Here is a 17,442-nt window from a genome sequence, read left to right on the forward strand (position 1 = left end):
TTTTTGTCTTGTTTTTTGTCATCTTGGACATTTAAAATTTTGTCTTTGATCACCCACTTTTTTAATCCAAATTGGGAAAAATATCTACAACAAGAAGTTTAAAAAATAATTATTCATTTAAATATATTTAAAAAACAAACTATAAATAAATGCAGTCACCCTTTTTAATTTGATCACTTCCTTCTGACCAGTCTTTCTGTACTCAAAGCCTACTTCCCTCTCTCTATCTCTCTCTTTCTCTCTCTCCCTCTCCCTCCCTCCCATTTCAGTCTTTCATTCTTTTACTGATTCACTCAGTACAGCTAAACTTCAGTGTTGACATCAGGTTTCTCTCAGAGGGATAAAGACATTGGATCTACAATACAGGCTCATTTGAACCGAACTAAGAGGAACAAGCTCAACAAAAGCTGGACTTTAAAGGTAAAACAGGTACTAGAGGTTTTTGTGTGTGTGGCCTGAGCAATATAAGTGCTTTCTATCTCTCTAGCTTCCCCTCATTTTACTTCTCAGTTTACTGTTTTTAGGTAAACAGTACAGTTTCAGTTAGGTTACACTGATCCGTTTAACCTGTTTATTTAAATTTTTCTGGCTGCACTTTATTTTATAGTACGTGTACTTACATGTATCTTACAGTGTACTTGCATAATAAAATACTGAGTAATACAAGGTAAATACATGGGATAATGCTAGGTTTAGGTGTAGATTCAGGGTTATTGCCTAGTTATTACCCAGATATTATAATTTCTGTAGTATGTACATAGGGAACAGGACTGTAAAATAAAATGCTACCATTGGTTTAAAGACAGAGATGTTTGTATTAATAAGTAAGAAATTGTACAACAAACAAGTTTTTAAGGTGATTTTATTTATCTAAAAATAATTCTGTGCTGCCTTCAGAGCATTTTCATTCCTGACAATGTTTTTGTTTTTATACTTTAGCAAGGAGGATGTGTTTTAGGATGTAAGTACACCTGCTGTTCATCTTTCTCTGATTATTACAATAATTGCTGTAATTATAAGACAATGGACATGCTTATGATGACTTTTTATGTTCTAAAGAAGCTTTTAGTGAATAGACTAATTATTGACTGACCTTTATCATCTCACAGGTGACGTCCGATGCTCATAAGAATCAAGACATGACCTAAAAACCCACTGAATCTTGACTAGTAGAGATCAAAACATGAGGTCCAGAATGAAAGGAGTTTTTTGGAGTGCCGTTTTGCTGTTTCTCTGCACTTTTGTAAGCGGACATCCATCCTGTCCTATAGAGGCGATAAGAACAGAGCTACAAAATCCTAATGAAATACCTTCCCAGCTGACCTACAACAGTGCTTTTATGTCTCCAATTGTACATTCATTCCTGGATTCTGTCCAGCCCAATCCATTCCCTAAAGGTGAGTTTATGTAAATGTAGTTTTGATCTACGTGTTTGACAAAGGTGTATTCGGTACAAACAGCAAATGCTGTTTTAGGGTTGAGCAATCTGTCAGCAACAGTTTGGTTACCAATGTGTTTATCTGTACGCAAACAAGATGCTATGTGTGGCACAGATGAATCAGACTTGATCTTCTGAGAGTGTAATGGTTGTATTAGACTCATTAGAGGAGGTTAATAGGCTGGGTTGAGGCACATGGTTAGATGGTTCTCATTCAGGTGAAATAAATGCACTCAGTTAATTGTCAGAAGCAAAAACCACTGTGCAAATAACCATGCTAATGTCCATGAGATTTGAATCATCACCCCTCCCCTTTCCAAATGCTTTGTTTACCTCAAAAACATGTTATTGCTGTGCACCTTTCAAGTAGAATGTATACTTACAGTCTAAGTTAATTATTAAACTCATTGTATGCGGAAAGAAAATTACTTTTCATATTACATGTTCAAAACTATTCATAAAATGTTAACAATGTATCTTTGATCTATAATTATAGGATCAAATATGCACTGCTACATTAATACATCCCTTCCACAGAAAATCATTTTTATAATAGAATGAAACATATTACTTCAAAGAAATGCTGTTGAATGAAACCTTAGAAACCTTATTGAAAGTTCATGTTACAATGACAAATGTCTATTCATCATCACCCATCAATAGAGTTTTATTTTGCCTAGACTACGTTTCTACTTTGACTCTTAAGTATTTTATTATAATACCTACTAGCTGACATCAATAGCTATTTAGAAAAAAACAACAACAGGAAATTAAGAATGTAAAATTGTGTTAATGTTATACAGTAGAGAGTTGCTAGAGCGAGTTGCTAGAGCTTTGACCTTGGCCACTTAAACACTTTTGGCCTCTGAGACTCTCAAAGCACAATTAAAATGCTAGAACACTGATTATGTGTTGTGTAAATGAATATTAAAAAGAAATTTACAATGTTTTGAATTTTTGTAGATCTGCTGGTTAAAATGATAAAAAGCGGCGGAACCACACAAATGCAGGACACGATTAAAGAGGTATGTAATAGGTCACACCTGCATGTAAATAAACAGTTTGATCATACCTAACACCTCAGATTTAGGCAATAGATATTTTAATTTCCTGTGTAGAGGAATATGTATTTATGGGCTTTCTTTTTATTAAAGGTGGTCAGAACACATAACTAATAACTATTTTAGGAGGTCTATTCTCATCCACTAGAGAGAAGCCCTTAAGGGGCATTGTAATGTGATAGCTACAAAATAATTTTTTATATCTCTTATATCATATATTCTGTTTGTTTTAGTGAAGAACAAAACTTGTTAGTCTTTGGCTTATCATTATAAATGCTCAGAAAAACACTACGTCATGATGGTAATACAATATAAATATTCACTGGGACAGGTTTCTCAGGATTTCAGCATAAGTAAATGATGCCAACAGCTATATTTTGTTGTGTAAACACTCACTATATGCCAGTTTCGATGGCTGATTTGATCACACCATCATGCATGTTTTGGGTGCACACTTGAGCAGAGCACATGAGCACACATTTGATGTCATCAAGAGTTTTTTTTTAATCAATCTCATCTTTACTGCTCAATATAGCTTATTAAGTAGCTTAGAGTCATATACCCACAGTAACCAACCTGTCTAACCTCTTTCTCTTATGGCAAGGTTTTGCGCTATGAGATAGGTTTCCTGGTCTGTGTGGCCATTGGGATCCTCTACATTGTCCTGATGCCTCTAATTGGCCTATTCTTCGCCTGCTGTCGTTGCTGTGGTAACTGTGGGGGACGCATGCACCAGAAGCAGACAACGAACATCCACTGCAAGCGAAGAAGCTTTTATGGCTTCACATTACTCATCACTGTACTTATTCTGTGAGCACCAGTTTGAGTTTAACATTTAGTGGTCTTAAGACAAACACTTAATTGTTTTATGTAACTGGTATATATTATTGTGTATATTATGTAATATACACTCATCGGCGACTTATTAGGTACACCCGTTCAACTGCTTGTTAACACAAATATCACATGGCAGCAGCTCAACGCATTTAGGCATGTAGACATGGTCAAGATGATCTGCTGACGTTCAAACTGAGCATCAGACTGGGAAAGAAAGGTGATTTAAAGGGTTAGTTCACCCAAAAATGAAAATTCTGTCATTAATTACTCACCCTCATGTTGTTCCATAAGTCCTTCGTTCATCTTTGGAACACAAATTAAGATATTTTTGATAAAATCCAATGGCTCAGTGAGGCCTCTATTGACACTGAGTAAATTTACATTTTCAAACGCCCATAAATTTAATAAAGACATATTTAAAACAGTTCATGTGACTACAGTGGTTCAACCCTAATGTTATGAAGCGACGAGAATACTTTTTGTGCACCAAAGAAACAAAATAACGACTTTATTCAACAATATCTAGTGATGGGTGATTTCAAAACACTGCTTCATGAAGCTTCGAAGCTCTTTTGTTTCAAATCAGTGGTTCGGAGCGTGTATCAAACTGCCAAAGTCATGTGATTTCAGTAAACGAGGCTTCGAAACTTCATTAGTTCACGTGACTTTGGCGCTCTGAACCACTGATTCGAAACAAAGGATTCGTAAAGCTTTGAAGCTTCATGAAGCAGTGTTTCGAAATCGCCCATCTCTATATATATATATTGTTGAATAAAGTCGTTATTTTGTTTTTTTGGCACACAAAAAGTATTCTCGTCGCTTCATAACAGTAAGGTTGAACCACTGTAGTCACATGAACTGTTTTAAATACGTCTTTATTACCTTTCTGGGTGTTTGAAAATGTAAACTAACTTGCTGTCAATAGAGGCCTCACTGAGCCATTGGATTTTATCAAAAACATCTTAATTTGTGTTCCGAAGATGAACAAAGGTTTTAAGGGTGTGGAACAACAGGAGGGTGAGTAATTAATGACAGAATTTTCATTTTTGGGTGAACTAACCCTTCAAGTGACTTTGAATGTGGCATGGTTGTTGGTGCGAGACAGGCTGGTCTGCGTATTTCAGAAACTGCTGACCTACTGAGATTGTCATGCACAACCATTCACTAGGGTTTACAGAGAATGTCCAAAAAAGACAAAAATATCCATTGAGCTGCAGTTCTGTGGGCAAAAAATGTCTTGTTGATGCCAGAGGAGAATAGGTAGACTTGTTTGAGCTGATAGAAAGGTAACAGTAACTCAAATAACCACTCGTTAACTGAGGTATGTGGAAAAGCATCTCTGAACACACAACACGTCGAAACTTGAAGCAGACGGGCTACAGCAGCAGAAGACCACACTGTGTGCCATTCCTCTCAGTTAAGAACAGGAAACTGAGGCTACACTTCACACAGGCTCACCAACACTGGAATGTAGAAGATTGGAATACTGTTGTCTGGTCTGATGAGTCTCAATTTCAGCTGCAACATTCAGATGGTAGAGTCAGAATTTGGGGTAAACAACATCCTGCCTTGTGTCAACGGTTCAGACTGCTGGTGGTGCCATGTTACAAAACTCATATCATCTCAAACTGGTTTCTTGAGCATGAAAATGAGTTCACTATACTCGAATGGCCTCCACAGTCACCAGAACTCAATCAAGCACCTTTGGGATGTGCTGGAACAGGAGTTTCGCATCATGGATGTGCAGCTGACAAATCTGCAGTAACTGCGTCATGTCAATATGGACCAAAATCGCTAAAGGAATTTTTTTAGCACCTTGGTAAATCTATTTCACAAAGAATTAGGGCGGTTCAAGCCAGTACTAGCAAGGTGTACGTAATAAAGTGGCCGGTGAGTGTATATCACTATGCTAAATTAATACGAATTCCTGTGCAGGGCAGGGAATGTTTGCATGTTCCTGAGCAGTACTTACACTTCAGAGACTGTGAGACGCGGCTCCACAGAAATCACATACATCTTGGAGAATTTCAAAAGCTATATTACTACTGTTCCTAAGGTATACCATTCAGAAGGGAGAAGTAAAATGTTGTATGGAAACCTCATGTTATATATCACATGTTAATGTTTTTGAAAGAAGTCTCTTATGCTCACCAAGACTATATTTATGTGATTAAAAATACAGTAAAAACAGTAATATTGTGAAATATTATTACAATTTAACATAACTATTTTCTCTCTGAATGCAACTGATAGATATTTTGTTTTATTCAACAGCAAATCAAACAAGTGACGAATGAGAGCTCTGTAACTGTGAATAAGGTCAAACACAACTTAAATGGTATGTCTCGCATCTCTCAAAACCAGAGTCATGTAATGTAAAAATTGAGGCTGTATTGCCAATTATTAAAGTTTCTTTGGGTATCTCACATTGAACATTTTTTAATCTTAGAAACAGGGCCTTTGCTTGGCAAACTGATCCAGGATGGTCTTAAAGATCCCCTCAACCCAGCATTCAACTCAATTACTGAAATTGCTGAAGGTATGAACAGTATGCATGTAGACATCAAATGATACAGCAGTCTACCCACCACAGTCCCTTTCTTTTGGGAAACTCGCTCCATGAGCAGGCCTGAGTGCTTCTTGACTCAACTTTGCAGCATTAAAGGTGATAGAGAGGATTTTTTCGTCGACTGAGAATCCAAAGACTGTTACTGAGTTTTTGAAATGAGCACATGCGTAAGAACAACCCCCCCTCCTTTCGAGGGAACGCCTCCCAAAACTCGTGCACGAGTATTGGAACACGAGTGTTTACCACCGGCATTCGCTGTGTCGTGTTAGTGGATTCATTATGTCGGACTCACCGCAGGTAACTCATAATCTGCAGTTGTTACTCCTGTCTCCTGGCAAAACATGCAGCGCCTGTGGAGTGTGGAAAGTTACTGGAGCGCGCAGCCGCACACGTCTCTCACAAGGAATGTCACGGCAGTGATTGACAAGCCAGTGGGCCAATCGTTTACACGATGATCGCGTAAACGATTGGCTGATGTTTTTAAGGCCCTACCTCGTGCACAGATGATGTATATTAATATTATTCCTTTCAGTGCACCTAATAAATAGTCTTTTATCAGTTAGAAAAGACAGTTTCAAGTAATACTGCAGAAATATATAAAACAAAACATCCTATTTAGCACCTTTAATATAATATTTTAAAATATATTTTGTTTTTGTTTTTTGTGTTACAGTGATAAACAGCACCAGCACTGGCCTGCTGCAGCTTAATAAAACCTTGAATCTGTTGAAACCAAAGGTGGATGCAATGCAAGCTAATTTATCCGCAGTGAGGCAGCGGATTAACAACACTCTACATATGTCAGACTGTGTAAACTGCACTTCCTTTCAGCCAGAACTGGACAAACTATCAGTGGATGGAAGTCTTGAAGTAAGCTAAACCAGAATTGTCATGCCATGGGGACAAACCAGTGAAAAGTTCGGTGGGGAATTCTGTTATGTCTGTTCAGCGACGCACATGGCATCCTGGTTATATCCTTATTCCGCATCAGACTTTGTGGTGGTTTCAGGTTGAGCTTTAAGAGCAAATAAATGCTCAAACGTTGCTGGATCATTACACAATCATTCTCACTTTCTTTGAAGCTTTAGACTAGGGCTATTCAATCCGGCCCGCCAATCATCTTCATCCGGCCCAAGGGCACCCCAACCTCCCTCCCTGACTTTTCCTGGCGGTGCGGCTAAATTTGATTAGATATGTGGCCGCAGTGGCGCCTGCAGCTGTACGGCTATATACCTTTTTACAGTCTATGCTATATACGCACTTTTCATACCATGCATGCTCCACGCGACTGACCTGAGGAGTATGAGGTGTCTGTGGAACAGAAGTGGCCGTTTCTGTATTTGTGGGTGTTTATATCTCATATATCATGCAATGAAAATGATCCCCTTCACCCGACCCCACCCCTAAAACCTACCCACACTATGACATGGGCAAACCAGGTAACGCTCTCAAAAACGCCCCTCTGTTTATGGCCTCGCCCATTAATCATTAATGTCCTGCAGAGACCAGTACTTGGACCTGAGAAACGAATATTTCAGCAGTTATTATGTGGGTCCCGTATTTCTGTCGACTGAACCAGCGACACCAATCATTCGTGAATTAATCATTCTTTTGGCTCAATTCTTTCTTTTCCAAGAATTGGCCAAATGGAATCAATTTGTGGAGATGTGGAATATTTATATTGAATACTAAGTTATAGCCATTTATATTGCAATATATTTATTTATTCTTTGTGAAAGTGTGTATAGTTTTACATGTGTTTAGACGTTGTTTATAGGCCTATATATCATAATATAATATCATTTGACAGTGGTAGTGAATAGCTATGTAAGGTTTTACCTGTTCCCCCAACCCGGCCCACCTCAACTTTTGATTTGATAATATGGCCCTCGAATGAAACTACTTGAATAGCCAGTTGTGGTCTCAGGTCAGTGATTGGAGCAGAGTGAGTTCTTTGTCAATCTTCTGGGGAAAATATAAGCACTACTAGAAACCCCACACAATATTTTGTTTTGGATTACATGACTACTAAATAGCATTTTTCTAGAAGTACAGAAAGGAACAAATTGTATTACCAGTAATCTGTGCGCACAAAGGCTCAAACGCTCTTGTTGAGGGGAAGCAGGGATACAGGAACAAAGGAACAGACAATAAGGAGTAACACAAGAAGTCATTGTTAACACGTCAATGTTTACAAGCTCTTTCTCTTGGAAACCTAACTCTTATCTGGTCGAAAGACATTTACATAAATACAGGCTTTCTGTTGTAGAGAAAAATAAGAGTGTGTCACTGTGACTGGATATCAGCATAGTAATGCATTTAAGTGCACAGCTTTTACTGCCCTCTAGTGTTTAATGTGGTGCTTTGCATGCTTGATACTTTTTTTTTTGCTATGCTTGACAGAGACAAATATATATTAAATGTTTTATTTTTATTATTTTATATTATAAATCCTGTACATTCAGAATACAGTCATATCAGTAGTTTAATAATAGCTGATTTATTTTACATGGAGCGAGGTGCCTCATAGAGGCCGACAAGTCGAGATCACATGACTGTATGAAAACTACTCATATCTCATTGACTTCAGTGTGTGGAGTTTATGCTTGAGTGCTGCTGTCAAAGCAAAAGGGGATATCCTTACATGTATTTTTTCACTCCAATTGTTATGCTGATAATGCAGTTTATAATGAGAAAATCTCATGACCTTTGAATGTGTTTTGTCCCACGTAGTTTCCTGATCAAAATGACTTGACTTCTGCTGTAGACAAAGCAATAAATGCTAATGTCACTGGACAGGCAGCAAAGGTTAGTACCTTTTTTCACAGACATAAATTTTCACTTCAGTGCATTTTTACACACAAACACAGACACACACACACACACACCCGTTTAGAAGTTTGTGGTCGGTATATGTTATTGAAAGTCTCTTATGCTCACGAAGGCTATATTTTTATAATTGTGTTTAAAAATACAGTACAAACTGTTATATTGTAAAATATTAAAAGTTTAAAAATGAAGAAAATCATTCTAATATGCCGAACTGCTTCTCAAAAAACATCTTATCACAGTTAAAAACAGCTGTGCTGCTTAATATTTTTTGTAGAAATGGTGACAGATTTTTTTCAGGATTCTTTGATGAATATAAAGTTCAAAAGAGCAGCAATTACTTGAAATAGAAATATTTTGTAATATTATGTATGCCTTTACTGTGACTTGTTCAGATGAATGTGTCTTTGCTTAATGAAAGTATTATTTTCTAACTGACTTGAATGTACTGTAATTAACAGTTATGATGATTTCGACCTGCTATTGTTCAATGTCCTTTACACATGTTTGTTTCCCAGGGGAAAGAGTTTTTTGAAAGTATTCCTGAAAAGGTGAAAAATGAGACAACACATAGTGTGATGGGTAAGTGTTGACGAGTTTGTTGCTCCTTTCTGGAAATTAATTTAATCTACCCACTCCCACAAATGTTTTTTTTCATTGAAAGGGTTAGTTCACCCAAAAATGAAAATTCTCTTAAAATTCTCTCACCCTCATGTCATTGCAAACCTGAAAGACTTTCGTTCATCTTCAGTACACAAATGAAGATCTTTTAAATGATTTCTGTCCCTCTATTGACAGCTACGCAACTACCACTTTGACACTTCAAAAAGTTCATAAAGAAATAGTATAACTAATCCATATAGATTGAGCAGTGTAATCTAAATTTTCTGAAGAGAAACAATCAATTTATATGATGAACAGACTGAATTTAGGCTTTTATCTTTTATTCACATAGACATTCATAAACTCACACATCACTTATGGTAAACAGAAGCTCAAATATGCTTACTTGACATGCGAGAACCAATGAGGTTCATTCTCGTGTTACACAACACATTTGAGCTTCCGCAAGAACCAATGAGGTTTGTTCTCACATATCAAGCAGGTGCGACTGAGCTTGTGTTTATGTTCGCTAACTAATGTTTATATGTGAATAAAATCCTAAATTCAATCATATAAATTGATCATTTAAATTTGGACTAAACCACTCAATTCTTTCAATCTCTTTGTAAACTTTTTGAAACGTCAAAGTTGTAGTTTTGTAGCTGTCAATGGAGGGACAGAAATCCCTCAGATTTCATTAAAATATCTTCATTTGTGTTCCGAAGGTGAATGAAAGTCTCATGGGTTTGGATTGGAACAATATGAGGGTGAGTAAATGATGGCAGAATTAAATGTTTTGATGAACTATCCCTTTAAGTAGTATAATGTACTTGAAATTCCTAATCATTCTAGTTGTTAAAGGGATCTTGTGTCTTGTGTCCTTTAAAGTGGCTCTGATCGAGCTTGACAGATTAGAACAACAGATCTTAGGTGTGACTAAAGACCTTCCTCTTGATGTATTGGATAATATTTTAAGACCACTAACTGATGTGCAGAATTCGATCTCAAAGTCTTCTCCTGAGATAGAGAAATCAACTAATATCAGGTACTTTCACAAATCTTGTATTAATATTTCCCATGATTCACTTTGTTTTCAAATACATTTTATTCAAATATATTATTAATGATAAACTTTGTGTGTGTGTGTAGCCGGGCTGTTGGGTTGATCCTGAGTTGTCTGATTTTGCTGGTGGTGATCTGTAATGTTCTGGGTCTGCTGCTGGGTGCATTTGGACTAAATGCTAAAAGCAATCCCACTGAACGCTCCGGTACATCCAACTGTGGAGGGATATTCTTCATGGCGTGAGTACAAAGTCCCCTCGGTTTTGTGTTTGTGAAACAGATAACTGTTGTCAGTGTGCATTTGTTCCATTGTCATATATAGTACAATAAAATAACACTTTACACACAATTACTTCCTCTTGTGTCATTTTAGAGGAGTAGGTTTTAGCTTCCTGTTCTCCTGGATCTTCATGTTAGTGGTGTTGATACTTTTCATAGTGGGGGGTAATACCTACACACTGGTCTGTGAACCGTGGCAGAACAAGGAAATCATCCAGGTATTTTCAGAAAAACTGACTCATTTGTGTTTAAAAGTATGACTTTGACTAGTTGCTAGGAGTTAACCATCTCTGGTCATTTCCAGCAAATGTAAATTTTGCCATAACCTTGCCAGTAAATTTGGTAATCATATTGTGTTTCATAGGTTATTGACACTCCAGGGCTGATTGAAGGGTTCGACCTGTCCAAGATTATGAATTTGACAACAAACCTTACCATTGCTAATGTGTACAGGTACATCTCACGAGGCAGCATGACTGATGGCTGTCATATTTGCATAATTTGTTTAATATAAATCAATAAATCTGTTTTTTATTTCTAGCGATTGTCAAAATAATAAACCCTTGTGGACCACACTTCATCTGAATGAGGTCTTCGACCTAAATAATATATTAAATGTTTCAAAGGTGAGAATTTATTACCTCTACTTTTCAAAATGCTGGTGTATCACTTATTGGACACTAATAGTTCAACTCTTTAATTTTCTTAACAGTATGAAAGGGACATTTATCAGATCTTTGAGAAGACACAAATCAACATAGCAAGCATCACTGTCCTCAGTCCGGAGGTAAAGTCCCAGCTACGCAACTTCTCTAGCAGTGCCAGCACTATGAACTTCAGCAACATTATACAGCAGGTAAACTATACAGTTCATTACGGAAGAGGATTAGGGCCAAGCAATAATAAAAAAATAAAACCATCTCAAGATTAAAGTTGTTAAATTTCAAGAAAAAACTCGTTAAATTTAGAGAAAAAAGTGAAAATAAAATGTTGAGAATAAACTCGTTAAATTTAAAGAAAAAACTTGTTAAATTTCGAGAAAAATGTCGAGATAAAATGTTGAGAATAAAGTCATTAAATTACGAGAAAAAAGTCATTAAATTACGAGAACAAATTCGTTAAATTACGAGAAAAATTCGTTAAATTATGAGAAAAATGTCGTTAAATTTAGAGAAAAAGTCGAGATAAAATGTTGAGAATACACTCATTAAATTATGAGAATAAAGTTATTAAATTACGAGAAAAAATTTGTTAAATTATGAGAAAAATGTCGTTAAATTTCGAGAAAAAAGTCGAGATAAAATGTTGAGAATAAAGTCATTAAATTACGAGAACAAATTCGTTAAATTACGACTTTTTTCTCTTAATTTAATGACTTTATTCTCATAATTTAATGACTTTATTCTCATAATTTAATGAGTTTATTCTCAACATTTTATCTTGACTTTTTTCTCGTAATTTAATGACTTTATTCTCATAATTTAATGAGTTTATTCTCAACATTTTATTTCGACTTTTTTTTCTTGAAATTTAACAACTTTAATCTCGAGATGGTTTTATTTTTTATGGCCCTAATACTCTTCCGTAGTTCATTCTCAAATGGACTATATATATATATATATATATATATATTTATATATATATATAGATATGTATATATATATATATATTTGGAACACTATAAATATATTTATAATATATATTTAAAAATGTATATTATTGATATATTTTTGGCCATTTTATTGTGTATTTTGAAATATATTTAAAATATGTAAAAATATATACATGTAAGGTAAGGCTGGTAATTATTTTATTCTTTCATATTTCAGATTAATGATGTGTCAGGGACAAATCTGAGCTCAGCAGCAGAAAGTCTGGATGACTTGGCTGGTAAACAGGTGAATTTTACAGTCTTATTAACAACCTGCTGCTCCAGAGTATGACCGATGTGAATCAAGCACATTTATTTGTGTCTTTCAGACAAACACAAGTATCACTGAGCAACTGCGAGGGGAAGCTAAAGATCTGCGCGACATCCAGGCTGATATCACGTCCAACATCATGCCTTTGCTGGTGTGTTAACATAAAGCAAAAGACTCAGAATTGAAATTCCAATTAAATGTGACATTATCATTAGGAAAAAATGAATATTAATATCAAAGTGTTTTTCACTAGTTTGCATTAGTTTGGTTTACTGTGAGGTTCATCCTTTTCTTCTTTGCAGCTGGAGCTGAACGCTACCATTAAGAATCTCAGCACAGTAGCGTCACAAATCAATGTAAGTAAACACTAGAGTCATTATATGTGCCAGAGTGTATCTGACTCACCGCCTAGAATATAGAATAATGGTATTTAAAACAATTTCATTAAAGACTCCACGAAATACAATGATTTGCAACTTACTGTTATTGCAGGTGGCATTAGGGAGCACTGGTAATTTGGTCACAGTTCACTAGCATATACAGTACCGTTTGAAAATAAATTTAATTAAATCAATACTTTTATTCAGCAAGAATGCATTAAATTGATCAAAAGTGACAGTAAAGATTTTTACATTGAAATTTCTATTTCAAATACATGCTTTACTTTTGGATTTTCTATTCATCAAAGCATCCTGAAAAAAAAAGTATCATGGTTTCCACAAAAATAAATATTGATAATAACAAGAAATGTCATAAATTACATTTTAGAATATTGAAATGGAAAAAAAGTTACTTTAATTTGTAATAATATCACAATTTTAGAGTTTTTACTGTATTTTTGATCAAATAAATGCAGCCTTGGTGACTTAAATGAAGAGACTTCATTTAAAACAATAAAAAATCTTACAGACCACAATCCTTTTATCTGTAGTGTATAACAACGAGCACTAAACAACACTCAAATCCCACAAATATCTTTGTTCTGACTTTTAACAATATAATTTTTTCTCTCTTTATAGCTCTAATTTAAAAATGCACTTACATTATCTTCAGATTTCTTCTCTTCATTCATTTCATAGGCAACTGTGGAGAATGTTCTTCAAAAAGTTGGTTTTGCTCAGGACGTCCTGAACTACAACATTTCACAAATAGTGAAAACTGTGAGTGCAAAATCAATGCTATATTTAGTTAAATAATCTCTCAACATGTTATTAATGATGAAGCAATCGATGATGTGTCATAAAATAATAGTCGTCGCTTCTTTTCTGCAGGAGAGCATATCATTCATTGACTGTCAACTGAAAATCTTTGTGGCATATGTTCAATGGGCAAATCAAACGGTATATATTTGTCTTTATTAATATTCAAGGTGCCAACTATTTTTAATGATTATTAATATTAATAGTTATTAATATTATTGTGATGTATTCTGTGTCAGATCACAGAGAGGGTGGGTCGTTGTGGGCCTGCAGCTGCGGCAATAGACAGATCAGTGGATCTCCTTTGTAAACACCTGGTGGGATCTTTGGTAAGAATCCATCAGCAGATCTAGCTGCCACTTTTTCTTTTTAAAGTGCTGATCAATTTGTAAGTGCACATCTACTAAACCCTTAACAAATGATGTTCCATCTGTTCCCCAGAATGCCTTTTGGTTCAGTTTGGGCTGGTGTATGATATTCCTCATCCCCAGCATCATTTTCTCAGTTAAACTGGCCAAGTACTACCGCAGGATGAAGTATTCAGATGTTTATGAGTAAGGTATTTTTCTTGTTTCCTAAATGTAGAGGCAGATTATGTCTGGGCATTTTTTAAAAACCTATTTATATACCCACTGTCATGGATTAATTCAAAATGCCTCCTTATTTCTTTCTTTAAAGGAACAATAACTTCAGGATGAATCCTTTCCCAAAGGCCCACATCAAACCTGAATTATTGGAAAATGAGAAGCCACCACCTTTTACATACGCACAGAATTAAGTATGACAGTAAAGTTTGATTTACACACAATGGGTCTCATTCATGAAACATTCGTAAATATATGAGTAAATATGTAAGTGATTTGCGCGTAAAGAGACCTTCTCGAAAACTCTTCTCCTGATTCATAAATACTTCTTAAACGTCAGATGTGATAGTGAAATGTGTGTGTGTTAATGAATTCCAATCAGTCTTAAATTGGATGCGTGTGCACGCTCATTCTCAATTTCCATAAATCCCGCCCATTAAATCCGACTGACAACTATATATGGACATCATATTATGACACCAGATGAAGGATTTCAACATGTCTTCTAAAAAGCGAATGAAAAAGAAAAAAATTCTCAGATGCAGAAATTGAAGTTTTATTATCAGAAGTTTGACAGCATATGGCAGCATATTACAGATGCTGTTAATGGAGTTTCATCTGTTAATCGAACAGTCCCAGAAGTGAAAATAAAATGGTTCGACATGAAGCTTGACTGCAAAAAGAATTAGTTCACTTCGAAAAAAATCATATTCAAACTGGAGGAGGACCACCATCATCGAGCATATCTACATTATAAATTACAATTATTATATATAATATTTTTTCAAAATGCTGTGTAAATATGTACCCGATTAAGGTTAATTAAAATGCAGCCTTATTAATGAGCAAAACATTCGGATGTTAAACGCACTATTTACGCATAACTGGGAGCAGGTGTAGATTTCTTTCGTACCAACTAACATTCTGAAAATACGAACATTTTAATGAATCCGAAAATCTACGCCAGAACCACTTTACACACGATTTACACAAAAATTCGTTCTGCTCGTGTTTCATGAATGAGACCCAATGTCCCACACATCAATAAATTCAAAATGGTGGACAAATAACAGAGCCCCTAAAGGGACATGGTGACGGGGAAAAAATATGAGATGGGAGGAATAATTATATGTGAGTGCTTTAGCATTCTCTCGCAAACGTTATGCGTTCCCCCAGAGAAACTTTGCGTTCACTCGCAAAGAACTGAAAAGTTTTGCGAGCAATTGCAAAGTTTCTTGGGGGAACACAGAAGCAATGAAATATAATTTTTCTTCCCATCTCATATTTTTTCCATTACCATCTTCCTTTAGGGGCTCTGTAATAAAGAATGTAGAAAAAATCATGCAAAGTAGCATTTGAGTACTGTTAGTGGTGTAGACTCTACCAGATATAATTTCTTGTGTCAAATGATTTCAACACTTACTATTTAAATGAAAAGAACAACTTTACTGTTACAACTGTAATATGTTTTTTGTATTATAAGGGATTAATGGGAGATTAAGCATTAGAAAGCACTTTATGAGGTCCTGTAGGCATTGAGATTTATTTATGCCATTTTTCAAAAATAATACATGGGTATGCTGTTAGATGCAGTATGCTGCTGACATTGTACATTTTATTAAGACCACAACATTTCTATTAGATTGTTCTAATGAGGAATTAGCAGACAATGACTGCTGGCTTCTTTTGGAAGAGGTGCTGTCTAAACATTTCTATTGTGTCATGTATTAATCACAATAATAATAAAAGGTGCTCATACTTCCATGTGGAACCTCTTTGTTTGGTGTAAAGCATCACTTGCCACTTTCTGTCTAACCAACCTATCTAGAAACCCTTCCCCCAGTCCAGTCCACCCTATATCCTGTGACCCGAGGCCTTACGGTGCAACTGCCATTACAATAGTGTGCCAATCAGGGGGAAGCACTAAAACATGCATTCCACGCATATCTGTGCTGCTTAGGAGGGAGGAGGGGGACACACAAGTTACAAACAAAAGGATTCAATGGAGTGATAGTATAGTACCTTTCAAAAAAAAAAAAAAAGCCATATAATAGCTTTAAAAGCATACCATTGCTCGATATTATGGCTAATACTTAGCATTTGGATTAGCAAGTGCTAGAGAGTCTATGCACTACCAGAGGCCATGAAACTGGTCTGGAAATATTTTAAATCTAATCCACATGCACTCTCATGCTGTGTATATAGGGCATGAGAAAAATGATTAAACATAACACAAGGCCATTAGATGAATACAGTGATTCTTGAGGCATGTTAAAGGTTACTGAACAACCTTTTCTTTTGGACAATGGCCTTTGAACTATGGCTCAGAAAACTAATATTTAGTAAACAAAAGAGAAAAATAGAAGTGTTTCAGCTCTCCAAATACAATTAGCTATGCTGCGTCAGTTCAGGGCAGCACAAGCCTGTCCAATGTGACTGAGTTCGAAGCTGGACACTGTATAATAGAATTTAGTTCAATTGAATTTAAAGCAGTGCTGTGAATGCTGCTGCTGAGCGCAGAAGGAATGCAGAGAGGGTGGGGCTGTACAGAACTAGTGAGTTTATAAAGCTTTGCATTGGAAACACATCAGAATTCCCCTCTCTGACCACACAACTATAAATCACTATGGGCAGCAGAAGTCCTGAGTGATAGCAATACATGAGAGTCATATTTAATTGCTTTTAGTGGTAGCACTAGAGCAATCCTGAAAACATGTATCCCAGGTGAAAAAAAGTACATTTCAATAATGTACTTAAAGTGCTGTTTTCGTGCACTAATTTTGTACTTAATATTCTAAAAATTATTTTTTAGTACTTCTTAAGATAATCTTAAGAACATCTATGTGTACTCAACTGTGCTATTTTGAGGCACCATGAAATAAGAACTAAAATGTGCTTTTAATATACTATCTCTGTATTTAAAAATATATATTTAGTTACCACTTATAGTACATTTGAACCCATAGTGTACTACAAGTGGTAACTAAATATATTTTTTTAAATACAGAGATAGTACAATAGTACAAAATTAGTGGACGAAAATAGAGCACTTTAAGTAC

General features: G+C 35.6%; 1 protein-coding gene across 2 annotated transcripts; it reads left to right on the forward strand.

The window, feature by feature from the left end:
- The first annotated feature begins 302 nt into the window (after window positions 1–302).
- Window positions 303–17,340, forward strand: prom2 (prominin 2). Of its 2 annotated transcripts, none has more exons than XM_067386377.1 (25): window positions 303–420; window positions 940–961; window positions 1,110–1,397; window positions 2,402–2,463; window positions 3,104–3,309; window positions 5,272–5,392; window positions 5,611–5,674; window positions 5,786–5,875; window positions 6,579–6,775; window positions 8,639–8,713; window positions 9,253–9,316; window positions 10,226–10,382; window positions 10,487–10,639; window positions 10,773–10,896; window positions 11,043–11,131; window positions 11,220–11,304; window positions 11,391–11,534; window positions 12,508–12,576; window positions 12,659–12,751; window positions 12,903–12,956; window positions 13,680–13,760; window positions 13,872–13,940; window positions 14,039–14,128; window positions 14,241–14,353; window positions 14,478–17,340. In XM_067386377.1, the coding sequence occupies exons 3-25, from the start codon at window positions 1,184–1,186 to the stop codon at window positions 14,575–14,577; spliced, it is 2,514 nt and encodes an 837-aa protein (XP_067242478.1). In that variant the 5' UTR covers window positions 303–420; window positions 940–961; window positions 1,110–1,183; the 3' UTR covers window positions 14,578–17,340. The 2 variants fall into 2 exon arrangements, with proteins under 2 accessions (XP_067242478.1, XP_067242479.1); XM_067386378.1 differs by having other exon boundaries at window positions 14,241–14,358; window positions 14,478–14,606.
- Window positions 17,341–17,442: the final 102 nt, after the last annotated feature.

Source organism: Chanodichthys erythropterus, chromosome 5, assembly GCF_024489055.1.
Source record: "Chanodichthys erythropterus isolate Z2021 chromosome 5, ASM2448905v1, whole genome shotgun sequence".
Lineage (NCBI taxonomy): Eukaryota > Metazoa > Chordata > Actinopteri > Cypriniformes > Xenocyprididae > Chanodichthys > Chanodichthys erythropterus.